We start from the raw sequence: 21,311 nt of genomic DNA on the forward strand, positions 1-21,311 counted from the left end.
ATTTTGACTGAAACGTAAAAAGTTATGGCTCTAGGAATAAGGGGAGCAAAAAACAAAAACGCAAAAACGGAAAATGGGTTTAAAAGGTTAAACAGTGACTGTTGTTTTAATTTTTATTTAATACATTAATAGCATACATGAAAATAAGTGACTTTGTAATATATCTTATCAAATAAATCTGCTTCTTTCTCCTCCAGTACTGTGTTCATACATTCTCAAAATTCTCAATTCCTGGGTTTGAGAGTCTTCAGCGGTTGATACCTTGTAATTGCTAACTGAAAAGATGTTAGCAAATTGCAAGCTTTCGAGACTACTCAGGCATAGAATAACATAAAATCTGATTCACATATTCATACACAACAGGCATGGGAATAATGATATAGATAAGACAAGTGACTTGAAGAAGAACTATCAACAGAGAAACAGTGCTGGCCTTAAATACTGAACAGCTCATGGATAAGGAGTGTGAAAGTTTTATTGTCCTGTGATTGAGGTCTGATCCATGGTTGTGATGCCCCCAAATAGTCTGAGGAGCACATTCCTTAGTAGATATAGAAATACATAAACACATGCGACACGTTCATTTCTGCTCTGAGTGTATCAAAGGTTGTCATAAGTTTGTGCTCCCAAATTTTTCTGTCTCTCTGAGATCTGAAACTACCTTTTAATACCAGTAATTTCATGTCCATGATGCTGTGATCAGGAATGCAAAAATGTTTGGCCACAGGTAGATCTATTATCTTTCTTTTATCACAGATCTACCTGTGGGCAAACATTTTTGTATTCCTGACACAGTTCTTCACACCTACCCCCTCTGGCCTTCATGGAATATTATCATCTCTTATCTGAGTAATTAACAATCTGTCTACACTGAACTTAGGTTTTACCCAGGAATAGTGATCAGTCCTGGATGAGAAAGATGCAGATTTCTATGGTAAGATATACTACAAACTTGACTGTTTTCACATGTACTATTGATTTATGAAATAAAAATGACATTAAAAATTAAAATGACGGTATCATTTTAAAGATTGCTGCAAAATTCAGAATCAGAAATCAAAAGACGCTATTGTTGCTATTTTCTTTATTCTTCCAGTGTTACACCCGTAAATGATGGAACTAGTCGCCGAACTAGAGATGTGTCGTCAGTCATTGATAACAGGTGAGTAGAATGAGTAACATATGAGTTCACTGAACTGGGATGTCCGTTGGTGGGTTATTAAATTGTAATTGGTTCTACAATAAATAAATACTATTAGAGCTACCAATGGAGATACAGTAAAATTAATAATTCAAACTTTTTCCCATAAAGGTCTCTCTACATTTTTTCCTATTTTTGTGTGACAACTGTTTCCTTAATAATTAATTAAAATATAAATAGGAACAATTTACATTAATATTGCCCATGGTGAATATGGGTGTTCCTATTACTATGAAAAAAGGCCATTACATTAATAGTAAAGTGGTCTGGATTTGTAGCTAGCGTTCTTTAATAGGAAAGAAGGTAGCACAGAATAGGGAAGAAAGGATGTATGCACCTGGATGCTCACATGACCAGAAAACTGATTATAGTTTTACCATCTTCTATTATGTTTAAAAAAAACTTTAGCTCACAATCTCTTTTAAAGGGGTGGTCCGAAGTCCAAAGTAATTTTCCTCCTCAATCCCTATCTATTTAGTGCCATAATCTAAGAAATTTTCTAATGTACTTGAATTAAAAAATCCCTATCCTTTCCTAACCACACTAACTGCTTTTCTATTTTTTTATTTCACTTTCTCTTTGGTGACGCTTTGTTTGAGTATCCCAGTGCACTCTCAATACTCAAATGGAGCGTCATCAGCTGCAGAGGCTGCCGTCACTGCCGCAGTATCTTCCCCTTCCCTGAAATGAAGCGTCATCAGCGGCAGAGGCTGCCGTCACTGCCGCAGTATCTTCCCCTTCCCTGAAATGAAGCGTCATCAATGACTGGGCTGGTCCCTGTGCAATGTGCACTGTGCGATGTACACAAAGACAGTGTGCGCTCTGTTGCCGGCTCAGATCAGCAGTACCGAGTCAGCAACAGAGCGTGTTGTCAGAATACCTAACTTGCAGAGACCAGCGTTGCCCCTGCAAGTGACAGCAGCCTCTCCCCCTGAAGAAGCTATGTTTACGTATCCCAGCATGAACTGGGATTCCCAAAGGAGGCGTCATGAAAAAGTAATTGAAAATAAAATAGAAAAACAGACAGTGTATTTAGGGAACAGTGAGTATTTTTAATTCAAGTATATTAGAAAACAGTTTAGATTATGGCACTAACTAGATATATGGATTTAGAAGGAAAATGACTTTGGATTTCGGACCACCCCTTTAAGATCAAATGTTCAATAATGCTAAGATCACATTTATGTAAACATCAAATGGTGTCAGAAGGTAAATGTATTTATCTTAATCTCTTTTTAATTAAAGGTGGGAACACTAAATAAGTGTTATTTATGTACGGTAATAGTTTCTAGGTAATTAAAATATCATAACGGGTTGTACAAAGGTGGTATTTTGTGTGGGAAACCCTAAGTGCTAAACACTGCATTTGTAAATGATGTGGGCCTCTGGCCACAAACAATCTCTAGCTGTCAAAACAAAGGAACATATATTTGATGGTGGTTGCTTTAATATACAGCGTTGATTATAGTAACAATGTAGGATTTGTTATACATCTTGTTGTTTAAATAAGGATCATATGAGATCACTTAGAACGGCTTGTAATCAGCTCTGGGCAATGGCAATATTTATTTGGGCTATAATAGTAACAGCTGCACTGTATAATGTGTTGCTGTGAAATATACCATGTAATGTATTCCCATAAATAGTGTAAGCATTGTTTTTATGGATTGTATGTACATAAAATCTATAGTTATTGTTACTGGGGATCACATACCTACATTGTATTCCAATTGTTATATATGAAACTTATCAAATTTTATTTTTGTCACCTTAATTCACCTTTCCTTTCCCAAATAAATTATCTCTGTTATGAGAATTATATATTGGTTAATATAGCAATGATTCATCTTTGATTCTTTTTTGTCTGTCTGGCATGCATGTGCATTTTTTATTTGATTTTTGATACTTTTATAGTATTAAAAAATGGATAAATTATTCTGATCCTTATAAATGATGTTATGATGAGAGCCAGACATATTCACAGAACTAACATCCACACACACATAAGCACAAATACACATACACCCACATACATGCACATACAGATAAACACATACACACACATACATGCCCATAGAGATAAACACATACACACACATGCACACATACGCAGGCATACATACACACACATACATACTGTACACATACACGCATACACAGACGTAAACACGTATATACATACATACACACACACACATATACGTACACATACACACACACATGCATGCACATACAGATAAACACATATACACACATACGGTGGAGAAACCGTAAAAAACTTAGGAACATGGGTCAAAACAGAAAATAGATAGGGACAATATGATTAATAAAAAAATGCCTTTATTAAACAGTGAATGGCAACAATAGGCACTGCATGCTAGAGTGCCCGCACAAAAATGTGACAAAAAGTGAAGAACAATAAAAAAGAAGATAAATGTGTACAACATGCAACATATACTTAGTATGAACGAATGGCCTATAAGCACCATGCAACACAGGATCATCCGCAGTGTCAGGAGAATAAGAATAAGAGGTGTGAATAGAGATAATGCATATGACCTGAGCCTTGAGGTGGTCTAGTGGTGGTCGCCGTTTCGAGGTGCGGCACACACCCCAGAAAATGATGGTTGATTTTCAGAGATGGATTCCCTCTCTATTTAAATTATTGCGTCCACTTTTTTTTGTGACACATACAGTACACACATACACAGACATACACATACATTGCTACATACCTTTTAAATTTTCTATAAAAATATTTATTGTATGATCACTAAACCCTTTCAAGACCTGGTGATTTTTCCTTTTTGTATCCTGGTCGCTTTTTTTAAGAGTCATACATTCTTTAGTTGTCCATCCACATAGTCATATGAGGGCTTAGTTTTTGCAAAATGAGCTTTTTGGATTGCAACAGTAATTTTAGCATTAAAGAAACAGGAGAACTAGAGTTTTCATATATTAAAAAATCCCATTATTTATTTATGTCAAAAAAGTTATTTTTAAATACACATGATACAAAAATGATATACATAAATAAATACAGTGTTTTAATTACATATCATATTCATAGAGATTGATCCTAAAAGGTGATACTATAGAGCTGCCACCAACCGGGACAAATGTAACAAAGTGCTGAGAACGATGTCTACCTGAACAATATGTCAAATCATGGGCTCACAATCCTAGTATCGTAGAAAAATAATAATAGCAAACCATGCCATTAATCCTAAGCCAAAAACGACACAGTTAATTTCTCATGGTACAGCGCTGTTTCAAAGAGACACACACACTAACAAAATAAGGGGTTAATTACCCATAACAGTGTCTCTGTTTGAGTCCAGTCCCGGGATGACCACTCACCCCGATGCGCGTTTCACAAGCATGATTGTCGCTTCGTCAAGGGGGAATTTTAGCATATGGTATACTGAAAAATGGCAAATACTTCCAAATGGGGTGAAAAAGTAAAAAAAAAACCCTGTGACAATTTTTTTACCGTCGAAGGAGCTGTATGAAGGTTTTTCTGTAGTTTTTACTGATTCCACTTTGGAATACGTATGACACTTTTATTGGTTTTTAGAGCATTTTTATGGGGGAGGGATCAAAACCAGCAGTTCTGGCATTTTAATTCATTTTTCTTTTTGGACTTTAACCTGAGGCAAGACTTCAGAGGAGGACTAAGATCCATTTGGGCCTTCAGCTGGCCCCCAGCTGCTATAGTAACCCTTCAACTCCCTGCAATTGTGTATTGGGAAGGGAGGGCTATGGGATCCAGTGTGCTGTGGATGAGCGCAGCAGCAAGCAGACCATATAAATGCTGCTATCAGTTACTAACTACGGCACTATATAGTTCAAGAGCAGTGAACTGCGCAAGCTCTGATCACTGCTGCTAGAAGCAGATGCTGGCTGCGAAGCACAGCAGGCATCTGCCCAGTGTGGGGTGGGTTCAGCTCCACACACATATTTCTCTCATACTTTCAATATGACCAGCTAAAAATCATATTTTGCTTTTAGTTTTCAGAGCAATCTTGCAAGATTTCCCAGAAGTCCCGGAGACAAAAATGAAAGGTAAATTTACAAGTGGAATGGGTGTATGTCCATGTCTAAGGGTATGTGCACATGGTAAGTATTTGGTGAAAATGAACTTTATTCTGCACGGCACCCTTCATATATGAGAGACCTGGAACAGTTTGCACAACAAGAGAGGTCCAAAATTCCAGGTGAGAGGTGTAAGAAGCTTGTGGATGGTTATAGGAGGCGACTGATTGCAGTTATTTACTCCAAAGGGTGTGCAGCCAAATATTAAGCTGAGGGCTGAGGGTGCCAACAATTTTGTCTGGACCATTTTTGGAGTTTTGTGTGAAATTATATCCAATTTGCCTTTTTTTTCTCAGTTTTTTTTTGTGTGTGCTTTTCAATACACACAAAGGAAATAAACATGTATAACAAAATATGTGTAACTGCAATAATTTTCTGGGAGAAATGCTTCACTTTCTGGAACAATTTAAAAGTTGCCAACACTTTCGGCCATGACTCTGAGTTTTTTCATTTCCACAGGGCCAGATATTCAGATCAAGAAGGGGGTGTCCTAGTACTTGATAACCCCATTAAGATACAGGAATAGTTCGACAGTGAATAGACAGGGTGATTACGAGCGCCTTCCTAGGGTCTGAGGGAAAGAAGTTAAGCCCTGTGAGGGGGTCAATAAATACTGTCCCCTGATGAGACGATGAGCACTGTGTGAGAAGAGTGCAGTGATACATCTTATATCTGCCTTTTGTGATGGAACAGAGGATGGGGCAAAAACATTTCTAAATTATTCAGTTTTGCTTGTTCTGCAATTTTTAAGAAACATCCCTCAATTGAGAAATAAAAACACTACCCATTCCGTGAAAGTGAAGAATATACATTTGGACCACTACACTTACAGTATCTTCTTTATATTTATAGGAATCCCCAAAGTTACTTATCTCTTGACAATATCCTATGTATTTTGCAGTTACTATATCTGGGCCCTTCTCGTGTATAACAATAGTAATAACATTGTTTTGGAAAAGGATGATATATTAAAAAGGATTAATGGAAGCTCCCACCCTGGTCTGACCCTTCAGGCAGTTGAAGTTTACCGAGTTGGTAAGTGGATACAGCATGCAGGTCACGGTGAGATATGACACCCGTAGACTCCCATTTACAAATGATGTATACTGTGCAGTTTGTACAGTATTCACCAACCCATAAAAGCAATCCTGCTACAGCATCATTGACAAATCTCCCTCATTGTTTTGTTTTCTGTTAGAACTTTGTGAACAACAAGAAAATCCACCTTTATATGTGTGGCCGCAAACAAATCCAACAACAACTGCATTTATACAATGTCCAAAAAATTCTGGATACACAGCATCGAGGACATGGTGAGACATTTGTGAACTTCTCTAACAAAGGGCCAATGTGTGTATTTCGCTATAAAAATCTTAAAGGGAATCTGTCACAAGGTTTTTGCCACCTAATCTGAGAGCAGCATAATGTTGATATGGAGACCGTGATGCCACCATTAAATCACTTACTAGGCTGTAGTTTTGGTAAAATGTTTTATTAGTTTGATTTTTATCACTAGAGGACTAGTAAACCTGCTGCCATGTAGTGCTCTATATTAATGATTTCTGTATAAACCCGCCCCACCACTGATTGGCAGCTTTCTGCTATCAAGCAGAGCTAACTGCGGAACTTAAATGGTTAAACGGCAGCAAATGGCACAATCTCTGATCACTGCTGTCAGGAGAGGAATTACACCTACTGTATATTGACATTAGCCTCACTGTACCGTTAGATTATATAGCTTGCAGTGATTGGAGACATACTCCACAGATTAAACCTTGAATGGTATTAACTTGAAAAGGTACAATAAATAGTTGTGTAGCTAATATTTTATTATAAATCAGATTCAGATTCAGATTTTATTAGAGAAATGCTTTAATTTAAACTATGTAGTGTAATGCATAAAGTGAAATAAGGAAGAGTTTAAAATTAATTGTTCTTTATCCCCTTTATGACCTTGGACGTATCCATATGTCCAGGATAGCTGGTGCCTACCAACCTTCGATGATGATGATATGTGTGCACAGAGGCTGTGCGTTCACTGCCGAGTGTCAGCTGATTCTGACAGCTGACACCCGGCACTCAGTGCAGGAGCGGTGCCAGCACCATTGCTGACACTTTAACCCCTAAATGCTGCAAATGATATCGACTGCAGTATTTAGCAGACATGCAGAGGGAAGGAACACCCTCTGATCTCCGATCATCACACCCGCGATCATTGTCATGGTGACGTGATGTCATCATGATGACATCCAGGTCACCAAAGCTAGCAAACTTGCTACACCATGCTCAGATCATAGTGTAGCAAGTTTGTCTGTCAGTGCAGCGCTGACAATTTGTAAAGCATAGCAAGGCTTCTGCTTTGCTATGCTTTACAAACAATCAGGCTATGTGCACACGATGAGGATTTTGTTGCGGATCTGCAGCTGTGGGTCCGCAGCAGTTTCCCATGAGTTTACAGTACAATGTAAACCTATGGGAAACCAAAAACGCTGTGTCCATGCTGTGGAAAAAAACGTGCGGAAACGCAGCAGTTTACATTCCGCAGCATGTCAATTCTGTGTGTGGAATCCGCAGCGGGTTTAAACACCTGCTTCATAATAGAAAACTGCAGGTGTAAAACCGCAGTGGAATCCACACAAAAAACACGGTAAATCCGCAGGAAAAACATGGTGTTTTTGCCCTGCGGATTTATCAAATCCGCTGCGGAAAAATTATAGCTCTCAAAATATGGTGATGCAAAAACTAGGCTTGGCAAAAAAGTGTATTTAGTGTGTGACAGTAGCCAAACAGAAAAACCTGATGTAAATCTAGTGTTGATGTAATCGCTCTAAGGGCTCATTTCCACATGCGAGTCTGTTGTGAATTTGGATTCTGGGCTCCCCCGGTGGCCGCTTGTGGAATTGGACTTGTCATCCTCTTTCCTGTTTCACCTGATTCCATCAGTAGTGGGTGTCGCTATTTAAGCTCATTTCTCTGGTGGTTTCTTGCCGGTCAACAATGTTATCTGATGCCTCTCAGTGCTTGTTCCTGCTTCTAGACAACTACTGATAAGTTGGACTTTTGTCCATGTTTTGTTTTGCCTATTTGTTCCAGTTCGCAGCTGAAGTTTTGTTACTGTGTCTGGAAAGCTCTCGTCGATCAGGGATTGCTACTCTGGCGTTATGAGTTAATGCCAGAGTTTAAGGTAATCTCTGGATGGTGTTTTGTTAGTATTTTTCTGCTGACCATGAAAGTATACTATCTGTCTTCTGCTATCTAGTAAGCGGACCTCAAATTTGCTAAGACTATTTTCCTGCTGCGTTTGTTGTTTCATCTGAACTCACCGTCATTATATGTGGGGGGCTACTGTCTTCTTTGAATATTTCTCTAGAGGTGAGCCAGGTCTTATATTTCCCTCTGCTAGCTATTTAGGTCTTAGGCCAGAGCTGGGCATCTAGCTATAAATAGGAAATGCTACCTGGCTATTTCTAGTTGCGCGGCAGGCTTAGTTCATGGTCAGTATAGTTCCATCTTCCGAGAGCTTGTCCCTCTATAGGCTTGCTATGATCTCTGCCTGCAGAGATCATGATAGTTTGACCGGCCCACTAAAGTGTTAAAGACCCAGGTTGAGAAAGGAGAGTTATAAGAAGTCTGCTGGAATTTTTTTTTTTTTTTTTTTTCCTCCAGTCTGCCTTGCTGCAGTCTTTTTTCTCTCTCTCCTCCTAATCTCTGTATGCTCTGTGTGCACCTGACAATAATGGATCTCCAGAGTGTAACTGCGGGTTTGAATAATCTCATCACGAAAGTACAAAATTTACAAGATTTTGTAGTACATGCTCCGGTATCTGAGCCGAGAATTCCTTTGCCGGAGTTCTTCACAGGGAATAGAGCTAGCTTCCAGAATTTCCGAAATAATTGTAAGCTTTATTTGTCCCTGAAGTCTCGTTCGGCTGGAGACCCTGCTCAGCAGGTTAGGATTGTGATTTCCTTGCTCAGGGGTGACCCTCAAGATTGGGCCTTCTCATTGCCAGCAGGGGATCCTGCGTTACGCGATGTGGATGCGTTTTTTCTGGCCTTGGGCTTGCTTTATGAGGAACCTCATTTGGAACTTCAGGCAGAAAAAACTTTGATGGCACTATCTCAGGGGCAAGACGAAGCTGAAGTTTTCTGCCAAAAATTCCGTAAATGGTCTGTGCTTACTCAGTGGAATGAGTGCGCCTTGGCGGCAACTTTCAGAGAAGGTCTCTCTGATGCCGTTAAGGATGTTATGGTGGGGTTCCCTTTGCCTGCAGGTCTGAATGAGTCCATGACAATGGCTATTCAGATTGATAGGCGTCTGCGGGAGCGCAAACCGATGCACCATCTGGCGGTGTCTATGGAAAAGACGCCAGAAAGTATGCAGTGTGATAGAATTCTGTCCAGGAGTGAGCGACAGAATTTTAGACGGAAGAATGGATTGTGTTTCTATTGTGGGGATTCTACTCATGTTATATCGGCATGCTCTAGGCGTACAAAGAAGCTTGATAAGTCTGTTTCCATTGGCACCATTCAGTCTAAGTTTATTTTGTCTGTAACCCTGATTTGCTCTTTGTCATCCATTGCCACGGACGCCTATATTGACTCTGGCGCCGCTCTGAGTCTTATGGATTGGTCCTTTGCCAATCGTTGTGGTTTTGATTTAGAGCCTTTGGAGACTCTTATTCCTCTGAAGGGGATTGACTCCACCCCATTGGCTAATAATAAACCACAATACTGGACACAAGTAACCATGCGTATCAATCCGGATCACCAGGAGATTATTCGTTTCCTGGTGCTGTATAATTTACATGACGATTTGGTACTGGGATTGCCATGGTTGCAGTCTCACAACCCAGTCTTGGACTGGAGAGCTATGTCTGTGTTGAGCTGGGGATGTAAGGGTATTCATGGGGACGTACCTTTGGTTTCTATTTCGTCGTCCATTCCCTCTGAAGTCCCTGAGTTCCTCTCTGATTATCAAGACGTCTTTGACGAACCCAAGCTTGGGTCGTTACCTCCGCACCGTGAGTGCGATTGTGCCATAGATTTGATACCGGGTTGTAAATATCCAAAGGGTCGTTTGTTTAATTTGTCTGTGCCGGAACATGCTGCTATGCGGGAATATATAAAGGAGTCTTTGGAAAAGGGACATATTCGTCCATCTTCTTCTCCCTTGGGAGCTGGGTTTTTCTTTGTCTCAAAAAAAGACGGCTCTTTGAGACCATGTATTGATTATCGGCTTCTGAATAAGATCACTGTTAAGTATCAATACCCATTGCCATTGCTTACTGATTTGTTTGCTCGTATAGAGGGTGCTAAGTGGTTCTCTAAAATTGATCTTCGTGGGGCGTATAATTTGGTGCGGATCAGGCAGGGGGATGAGTGGAAGACCGCATTTAATACGCCCGAGGGCCACTTTGAGTATTTGGTCATGCCTTTTGGTCTTTCTAATGCCCCTTCAGTTTTCCAGTCTTTTATGCATGATATTTTCCGCGATTTTCTGGATAAATTTATGATAATATATCTGGATGATATTCTGATTTTTTCTGATGACTGGGACTCTCATGTCCAGCAGGTCAGGAGAGTTTTTCAGGTTCTGCGGTCTAATTCTTTATGTGTGAAGGGGTCTAAGTGCGTTTTTGGGGTCCAGAAAATTTCCTTTTTGGGGTATATTTTTTCTCCCTCTTCCATTGAGATGGATCCCGTCAAGGTGCAAGCTATTTGTGACTGGACTCAGCCCTCCTCTCTTAAGGGTCTTCAGAGATTTTTGGGCTTTGCCAACTTTTACCGCCGATTTATTGCTGGTTTTTCGGATGTCGTTAAACCACTGACTGATTTGACCAGACAAGGCGCTGATGTTGCTAATTGGTCCCCTCATGCTGTAGAGGCCTTTCAGGAGCTTAAGCGCCGTTTTGCCTCTGCCCCTGTGTTGCGTCAGCCTGATGTGAATCTGCCTTTTCAGGTTGAGGTTGACGCTTCGGAAATCGGAGCTGGGGCAGTGTTGTCGCAGAAAGGTTCCGACTGCTCCGTCATTAGGCCTTGTGCCTTCTTTTCTCGCAAATTTTCGCCCGCAGAGCGGAATTATGATGTTGGGAATCGGGAGCTTTTGGCCATGAAGTGGGCGTTTGAGGAGTGGCGCCATTGGCTCGAGGGGGCTAGGCATCAGGTGGTGGTATTGACTGACCACAAAAATTTGATTTATCTTGAGACTGCCAGACGCCTGAATCCTAGACAGGCGCGCTGGTCTTTATTTTTTTCTCGCTTTAATTTTGTGGTGTCATACCTACCGGGTTCTAAGAATGTTAAGGCAGATGCCCTTTCTAGGAGTTTTGACCCGGACTCTCCTGGTAATTCTGAACCCACAGGTATCCTTAGGGAGGGAGTAATTTTGTCGGCCGTTTCTCCTGATCTGCGGCGGTCCTTGCAAGAGTTTCAGGCGGATAGACCGGATCGTTGTCCGCCTGATAGACTGTTTGTTCCGGATGATTGGACCAGCAGAGTCATCTCTGAGGTACATTCTTCTGCATTGGCAGGTCATCCCGGAATTTTTGGTACCAGGGATTTGGTGGCAAGATCCTTCTGGTGGCCTTCTCTGTCACGAGATGTGCGAGTCTTTGTGCAGTCATGTGACGTTTGTGCTCGGGCCAAGTCTTGTAGTTCTCGGGCTAGCGGACTGCTGTTGCCCTTGCCTATTCCTAAGAGGCCTTGGACACACATCTCGATGGATTTTATTTCAGATCTGCCTGTTTCCCAGAAGATGTCTGTCATCTGGGTGGTCTGTGACCGTTTCTCTAAAATGGTCCATTTGGTTCCTCTGCCCAAGTTGCCTTCTTCTTCTGAGTTGGTTCCTCTGTTTTTTCAGAATGTTGTCCGATTGCACGGTATTCCTGAGAATATTGTTTCTGACAGAGGTACCCAATTTGTGTCTAGATTTTGGCGGGCATTCTGTGCTAGGATGGGCATAGATTTGTCTTTTTCATCTGCTTTTCACCCTCAGACTAATGGCCAGACCGAGCGGACTAATCAGACCCTTGAGACATATCTGAGGTGTTTTGTCTCTGCTGACCAGGATGATTGGGTTGCTTTTTTGCCATTGGCAGAGTTCGCCCTCAATAATCGGGCCAGTTCTTCCACCTTGGTGTCCCCGTTTTTATGTAATTCGGGGTTTCACCCTCGATTTTCCTCCGGTCAGGTGGAATCCTCGGATTGTCCTGGAGTGGATGCGGTGGTGGAGAGATTGCATCACATCTGGGGGCAGGTTATGGACAATTTGAAGTTGTCACAGGAGAAGACTCAGCGTTTTGCCAACCGTCATCGTCGTGTTGGTTCTCGGCTTTGTGTTGGAGATTTAGTGTGGTTGTCTTCTCGTTTTGTCCCTATGAGGGTCTCTTCTCCTAAGTTTAAACCTCGGTTCATCGGCCCTTATAGAATATTGGAGATTCTTAATCCTGTTTCTTTCCGTTTGGACCTCCCTGCGTCCTTTTCCATTCATAACGTTTTTCATCGGTCGTTATTGCGCAGGTATGAGGTACCTGTTGTACCTTCTCTTGAGCCTCCTGCTCCGGTGTTGGTTGAGGGTGAGTTGGAGTACGTTGTGGAGAAAATTTTGGACTCTCGTGTTTCCAGACGGAAACTCCAGTATCTGGTCAACTGGAAGGGTTACGGCCAGGAGGATAATTCTTGGGTCAATGCATCTGATGTTCATGCTTCTGATCTTGTTCGTGCCTTCCATAGGGCTCATCCTGGTCGCCCTGGTGGATCTGGTGAGGGTTCGGTGCCCCCTCCTTGAGGGGGGGGTACTGTTGTGAATTTGGATTCTGGGCTCCCCCGGTGGCCGCTTGTGGAATTGGACTTGTCATCCTCTTTCCTGTTTCACCTGATTCCATCAGTAGTGGGTGTCGCTATTTAAGCTCATTTCTCTGGTGGTTTCTTGCCGGTCAACAATGTTATCTGATGCCTCTCAGTGCTTGTTCCTGCTTCTAGACAACTACTGATAAGTTGGACTTTTGTCCATGTTTTGTTTTGCCTATTTGTTCCAGTTCGCAGCTGAAGTTTTGTTACTGTGTCTGGAAAGCTCTCGTCGATCAGGGATTGCTACTCTGGCGTTATGAGTTAATGCCAGAGTTTAAGGTAATCTCTGGATGGTGTTTTGTTAGTATTTTTCTGCTGACCATGAAAGTATACTATCTGTCTTCTGCTATCTAGTAAGCGGACCTCAAATTTGCTAAGACTATTTTCCTGCTGCGTTTGTTGTTTCATCTGAACTCACCGTCATTATATGTGGGGGGCTACTGTCTTCTTTGAATATTTCTCTAGAGGTGAGCCAGGTCTTATATTTCCCTCTGCTAGCTATTTAGGTCTTAGGCCAGAGCTGGGCATCTAGCTATAAATAGGAAATGCTACCTGGCTATTTCTAGTTGCGCGGCAGGCTTAGTTCATGGTCAGTATAGTTCCATCTTCCGAGAGCTTGTCCCTCTATAGGCTTGCTATGATCTCTGCCTGCAGAGATCATGACACGAGTCACACGTCCGTATCTCGCATGTGGAAACCAAGCTCTGGCGCCGGCACTTTGGAGCGGAGCTGTGCAGCTCCATGTGTTCCTATGCGGCCGCACGCTCCGCTCCTGAGTGCCGGCTCCACAGCTTGGTTTCCACATGCGAGATACGGATGTGTGCCTCGCATGTGGAAATGAGCCCTAACCAGCAGAATAAAGTCATCTAATCACTTATACTACATGAGGAACGACATAAAAATAAATAAAACCAATTCTTCACCTGCTGTTGATTTGTTCATTCTGCCTCCCAAAGGCTTGGCTCACATTTGCACATTTATCTTGCGCTCCGTGCTGAGCACTTACACCAAGGTTTCCGTGTAAATCACTGAAATACATGATTCAAATGCAACCCCTGGCTGAAAATTCCCTGTAATGAGGCAGGTGGAGACACTGTGGATGCCGTCTGACCTTTGATCCGGCAGTGTCTGTCTTTTTAGGTATGCATAAAGGAACGGTATGCCACAGTTTTATACACTTCTGGAAAAAAGGACATCATGGAACAAAGTCCAGTTTGAATCCAGATTAACTCTGCTGCCTCATTATAGTGAATGCATCCTTCGGGGGTTTCATCTGAATTACATCACTCAGAGATTTAGATGGAAACCCAAAAGTAAGTGTTCAGCATAGAGCAAAGGTTAAATATGATCCCATACTTTATGTAAAATGCTCCCAATAAAAGCTTCACTCAATCCACAAAAAAAAATCCACCACCCAGGTCCATCATCTGTTAATGGAAATATTGAGGGCCTCCATGTTACTGGCAGCACAAAGACTCTGGAAAAGCAAAATGGCTCCTCACCCACAAAAGAAATTCAGCACATTCAGCCCTCCCAAATCCAAATGCCCCCCCTCCCTTCTGAGCCACACAGTGTGCTTAAACCACATATAGCGTCCACATGTTTGGCATTTCAGTAGCTTTGAAAGCCCGCCTAATATATGGGTGTGTCTCCAGAAGCATGAGCTGGGCAAAATGTACTGGTCACTACAAAAGTACTGGTCAGTACAACGGCAGCTTGCAATTTTCACTCCTGAAGATAAATTCACAAACAGGTATAATTTATAAAATGGGGTCACTTGAGGGGGCATTCTGCTTTTCTGCACTTATGGTAGGTGCTCTGTATATGGAGCTTGCAAACTATTCTAGGAAAATCTGTGCTCCAGGTGGCAAATAGCGCTCTGTCACACCTGAGTCTGGCCGTGTTACTAAGCAGTACTGTACAGCCACATATGGGCTTTTCTACATTCAGCAAAAATTGTGGGACACATTTTGATGCTATTTTTACCCAACTCAGAGTGCGAAAATGCAAAATTTGGGACTATAACAAAATTTGTGTGGTAGAAATGTAATTATTTTTTTCTTCACTGCCCAATGGTATAAAATTCTGTGACCCACCTGTAATAGCAATATGATTACTGCACACATAGGTGAATTCATTGAGAGGTTTAGTTTGAAAAATGATGTCTCTTATGGGGGTTCTGCTGTTTTGGCACCTCAGGGGCTCTACCAGAGTGACATACCACCCTCAAACCAGTCCAGCAAAATCTGAACTCCAATATGGGGCTTCTTCCCTTCTGAGCTTTGCACTGTGCCTCAAAAGTATTTTTAGACCACATATGGGGTATTAGCATACTCAGGAGAAATTGCACAACAAATTTTGGGTTCCCTTTCCTTCTGTTAAAATGATGAAAACAAAAAATTGGGGGCTAAAATAATTTTTTTGTGGGAAAAATGAGATTTTTTTTTTTATTTTTATGGATCTAATTTATAAATTTCTGTGAAGCACCTGAGGGTGCAAAGTGCATTTATCTACATTCCTTGGGGGGTCTAGTTTCCAAAATGTGGTCAATTGTGGGTAATTTATATACATCAGGGGTTTTCCAAAAGTGAAATGACACCCTCAGAGAATTCCACCAAAGTCTGCATCATAAAACGTCACTCCTTCCTTTCTGAGCCCTACCATGCAACTGAACAGTAGTTTTCCCCCGCATATGGGGGAGAAAATTGCACAGCAAATTTTTTCGGTCCAGTTTCTACTGTTACCCTAATGAATAGGCAAAAATTGGGACTAAAAAACATTTTTGTGGGAAAAAAGTTAATTTTTTTTCATTTTCACTGTTCAATGTTATAAACGTCTATGAAGCACATGGGGGTTCAAGGTACTCACCACAAATCTAGATAAGTTTACTGAGTTTCCAAACTGGTGTCAATTGCAGGCAGTGTCCACTGTGTAGGCACAACAGGGTCTCTCCAAAAGCGACATGTGTTCGCTAATTATGCCAGAAAATTCCTTTCCTTCCGAAGCCTGCTGTGCACCCAAACGGTAATTTTCCCCCACATATGGGGTATAGACGTACTCAGGAGAAGTTACAAAACAAATTGTATGGTGCAATTTCCCCTGTCACCCATGTGAAAATGCAAAATTTGGGGCTAAAATACATGTTTGTGGGAAAGATCTGATTTTCTTTATTTTCATTGCTCAAGTTTATAAATTTCTGTGAAGCACATGGGGGTTCAAGGTGCTCGCAACACAGTTAGATAAGTTTCCTGAGGGTCTAGTTTCCAAAATGGTGTCACTTGTGGGCAGTTTCCACTGTTTAGGCACATTAGGGAATTTCGAAACGTGACATGGCGTCCGCAAGTTATTCCAGCAAATTTTTTAATGTAACCTATTAAAATATGTCTGGAAATCTGCTTTATTTATTTTCAAGGTGAATTACGTCTAGATCATGAACGTTCTATTGGATGATGTTACCAATTTACCTGTAGTAAGTTTTTTTTTTCTTTGTAGCTATTTGGGACAACACAACTATACTTCTTATTGGGGGTCACCGGATCTGAGCAACTGCACGGGTAAGAAAATGAGCAGTTTTAATAGGAATAAAACGAAAACCAGAATTAAAACATTGCTCCCATTTTTCCTGCATAGATGTTACAAAGTTTAATCTTAGAAGCTTGCTGCTGATATTTATACATGAAACACTATTAAACAGTTTGAGATTTAGATGATTTATGCTTTATAGCAGCTGTCTATAATCTTTTATAGGTTGCAGTAGATACCAGCTTATATGTAGTCACTGGTCTACATGGCACCTGGAAATAATTTCAAATTCGAGCGTGAGTGTGGGTGTGTGTTCATCCCTCTCTCCTGTCTGCAGCATCCAGTCGCTTTCCATAGGATCACACAGTGGGGAGTGGTCAATGCAGATAGGAGAGAGGGATGAGAGCACACCCACAATAACACTTGCTTGCTCTGATAAAACAGGCATTGCTAATAAAGCTAAGGGAAGGTTTATGTTATATTGATTGTAGCCGCAAATGGTGCACTTAGCCTTTCATCAAGAAGCCCTCATTTGCATATTAGATAAACCTGTTTTGCTGCAAAACTAAAAAGTGAGCTAAGTGCACTATAAGGATGTATAAGTAGTTAATTTGAGATTTGAGGTTGACAAAATTCATTTAAGAAAAAAACATATAAAATAGTTATTCAGTCTTCATTACCACCTAATTAGATGCAGACTGCAAGTAATCTCCCCTTTAGTACACTGATTAAAAAGGTTGTCCACTACTAGCAGAACCCCTTCTTAAACTAAATGTTCGGCCCTGATAAAATAAGCCCTCCCATGCCGGAGTCATTCCCGCGGTGTCGGCACTCGCTGTCCCTGGGGCTGTGATGGGGTGTTGTGATGCCAGCACCCAATCAGCACTGGTGTCACTGGCTTCGTACTAGCTGAACATGAAGAGGAAGCCAGAGCTGCAGATCTTCATGTTCGGTTTGTCCAATGGCGGAGACAGTGACACCAGTGCTGATTGGGTGAAGGGCATTAAGTGTCATTCCTGCGCATCACAGCCCCGGGACCACGAGTGTTGACACCGCTGGAACGGAGGCGGCATGGTAGGTGAGTATAGACTTTATTATTTTATCTGGTCTGTACATTTAGTTTAAGAAGTGGTTGTCCTAGTAGTGGACAACCCTTTTAAGCTTGTGAGGCTCCAAGCAGTACATCACATAGTTGTTGTAAAAAGTTTAAACCCAGCACCAGATAAAAAAAATCCAATAAAATGTTATTATAACTTCATTAAAAATGTAGTACAGGCATACTACATGTTTCATGTCAGTCAGACTCCTAGTTATTTCCTGATATCCTTTATGACTTGATTAAAAATGTAGTACTGGCATACTGTTGTTTGTGTCACGTTTGAGTCAGACTCTTAGTCCTACAGGCTGTAACTAACAATCTGACTTTTAACCTGTCAGAACAACAATATGCCTGGATCACATTTTTAATAAAGCTATACAACCTATGACTAAGAGTCTGACTAAGGCGAAACGTTTCAGAGACATCAGTTTGCCTGTACAACATTTTTAGTGAAATTCTAATAAAGATTTTTGATGATTTTTATCTGGTGCTGGATCTATTTTTTTTTACTATGGCTATATAAAGATTTGCAACTTTTAAGAGAATTTAATTTCCTAAATCATTTGGACTAAGCAATGTATCATTTTACAGATGATGCTGAAGATTTGGCCAATCTGTTAAATCTTACTGGGAGCGGCCAGGAGCTAACGCAGGAGAAAGTTAATGATGTTGTCAAAACACTTAAGAAAATAGTGAATGATGCTGCTGACATTAATGCTGACCTGGGCTCAACTGTTGTAACTGTGTTTTCCAATATATTAAACAGTTCAGACAATGTATTAGCGACATCCTCTTCTCAGTAAGTACCATATTTCTTAATATTTAATTGATTTATCAATTAGCTATTCTTGGAGTAATACAACAGTAGTGATGGCTTAGCTAAAATCGCAGCAATTCTTACCTTTCTTAATGCAGATTGCACAAATAAAGTCTTCATAATGGATACAGATGTTAGTGAATGGCAATTATGTCATATTTTCCTAGATCTTACGTCTTCTGTTATTGTGTTTATTTCAGAGCGCTAAAGACAATAGAAGCTCTAGCTTTAAAGATTCAGTTCCCAGGACCATCTGTCAGCATTGTGTCACGAAACTTGTGTTTAGGAGTTTCCAAAGTAAATGCTACCTCATACAATGGCTCATCCTTCAGCGTTGGAGCTCAGAGTAACAGTTCCGATTTTAAGGTATAGTGAACTGTGAGTTTTTACAATTAACATAACAAACACTGCACACGCACATGCACACGCACAAACATAAGTATGTATCTATATATGGCAAATAGAAAAAATTGGAGTCCGGCTCAACAGGATTGGATTTTCCTTTTCTTTTTATTTTTCAAAAGAAAATATAGCGTCATGAGTAAGACTGCTTAGTGCACTCGAAACACGTCGACTGGGTCATGTCGGCCATGTAAATTTTTCTTTTGTATGCACTATATTTTCTTTTGAAAAAGAAAAGGAAAATCCAGTCCTGTGACCATTCTTGACTGGCCCAGAAAGAGCCCTGATCTAAACCCAATTGAGCATCTCTGGAGAGAACAGAAAATGGCTGTCCACCAACGTTCACCATCCAACCTCACAGAACTGGAGAAGATCCCCAAATCCAGGTGTGAAAAACTTGTTGCATCATTCCCAAGAAGACTCATGGCTGTACTAGCTCAAAAGGGTGCTTCTACTCAATACTGAGCAAAAGGTCTGAATACTTATGACCATGTGATATTTCAGTTTTTCTTATTTAATAAATTTGCAAACATTTCTACATTTCTGTTTTTTTTTAGTCAAGATGGGGTGCAGAGTGTACATTAATGAGAAAAAAATGAACTTTTTTGAATTTACCAAACGGCCGCAATGAAACAAAGAGCAAAAAATTTAAAGGGGTCTGAATACTTTCCGCACCCACTGTATATAGATAATATATATAAATACACATAAAGTCACATATATATATATATATGAAAAAATGCTAAGAATACTGTGATATAAGAAGCTTTTCAATATGAGTTTTACATTTCAATACATTTTTTCATCAGGTTGACATGAAGACAAATCAGGATAATCCATTGGCATCTGTCGTCCTTCCATCCAGCCTGTTGTCCAATTTAAGTCAAGGTGATTTCTATGCCGTTTCAAGAGCCCAGTTCACCTTCTTCAGCAAAGCTGGACTTTTTCAGGCGAGTACTTGTTAATTGAAACAAATAGAAAAAAATACAAAACACTATAGAGCAACAGCATGTGTATACATTGAATGTATTGTTTAAATATCAGAAATACAAAAATTCTTTTAGGAATTGAATGAATCTGTCTCCAGTTTTTTGCTACTTCCTGGGCAGCATCATGTGGGGGCATAGACCCTGTTTCCAGCTATGTATTACTTACTGGGCTCCTTGCTGCAGCTTTGACTAAATCATTATCTTATTTTCTTCCAGTTCTCTGAATGCTGAGCTCTGCATATCTCTGCCCACACCACTGATTAGCAGCTTTCTCTGTAGACTGAATAGGCAGCGCACTGCCAATTAGTGGTGGGGGGTGGGGTTATAGAGAGCTCATGAATATGGCGGACTACATGGCAGCAGGTTGACTAGTCCTCTAGTGATAATCTAATAATAAAGCAGTAATGTTATAAAAACTACAGCCAGCAGCCCAGTAAGTAATACATCGCTGGAACCGTGTTCTGTACCTCTACATCATGTGACTATCAGCTGACCAGCGGATATTTAACAGATGCAACCAGGCTGTAAAAATGCAATAAAAATGATTAGTGCTGGAGACGGGGGAGAGGGGTGACAAGTCTAATTTTACAGAGTGTCGGATCACCACTTCTATTGATTTATGGAAAGCAGTTTAGAATCATAAATGTGTGATAGTTGTTATAATTTAGAGTACATCATGTACAGAAAAAACAAAGTTGTGACAAAAGCACAGTAACCCAACAGGTTTTCAGCATCCGCTATGGCAGTACAAATATTGGTTTCCCTGACATAACAATTGAGTGCCAATAAGATAAGAGAACCAAGCCATTCCATATAGGAAATGATCTAACAGGGTTATAATATGTCGTCAAGCTTTGTAAACAGATTAGTTACAGCTTGGGATTTCATTACCATTATGTTAAGGAAGCAGCAAAGGTTTTACCTATTTCACATCCACTTGTAATGTGCCCTCTTAATTAATAAGGAATTCCAAACAAAGTTTCAGAAACAAAAATCTAATTCTTTTCATACTGTAAACAGGACATAGGGTTAAAAAGGTAACAAGTGTTTCCCATTTGAAGGGAAATTATGGATCACATGTATTTGTAATAGAAAGTTGCTTCATTTCCTCTACCTGATTTCAGGCCATTAGGGTGAGAATTCTACCCTTTAAGTGAACCTGGTTCTTAATTTATCAGAAGGGCTAAATGTACTTGTAGTTGAAGTCTAAATGTATAGTTTACATGGCTTCTTACAGCATCAATTACCAATATCAGTATCAATAAAAAATATCAATGGAGAAGATTGGGGTGCATTTGTAAACAAGGCTGTAAAATGCCGTAATTAGGGATCAAAATG

General features: G+C 40.5%; 1 protein-coding gene across 5 annotated transcripts in view; it reads left to right on the forward strand.

Moving 5' to 3' along the window:
• Nucleotides 1–21,311, forward strand: part of ADGRG6 (adhesion G protein-coupled receptor G6) — a 212,109-nt gene that overhangs the window by 152,617 nt on the left and 38,181 nt on the right. For all 5 annotated transcript variants that reach the window (XM_077283104.1, XM_077283103.1, XM_077283105.1 and 2 more), the window contains 8 exons: nt 1,097–1,162; nt 5,213–5,266; nt 6,198–6,331; nt 6,495–6,609; nt 16,637–16,698; nt 18,357–18,564; nt 18,783–18,948; nt 19,794–19,934. In XM_077283104.1, the coding sequence (XP_077139219.1) occupies nt 1,097–1,162; nt 5,213–5,266; nt 6,198–6,331; nt 6,495–6,609; nt 16,637–16,698; nt 18,357–18,564; nt 18,783–18,948; nt 19,794–19,934 (946 nt within the window). The remainder of the gene's footprint in view (nt 1–1,096; nt 1,163–5,212; nt 5,267–6,197; nt 6,332–6,494; nt 6,610–16,636; nt 16,699–18,356; nt 18,565–18,782; nt 18,949–19,793; nt 19,935–21,311) is intronic.

This window comes from Ranitomeya variabilis, chromosome 2 (genome assembly GCF_051348905.1).
Source record: "Ranitomeya variabilis isolate aRanVar5 chromosome 2, aRanVar5.hap1, whole genome shotgun sequence".
In the NCBI taxonomy this organism is placed as follows: Eukaryota; Metazoa; Chordata; class Amphibia; order Anura; family Dendrobatidae; genus Ranitomeya; species Ranitomeya variabilis.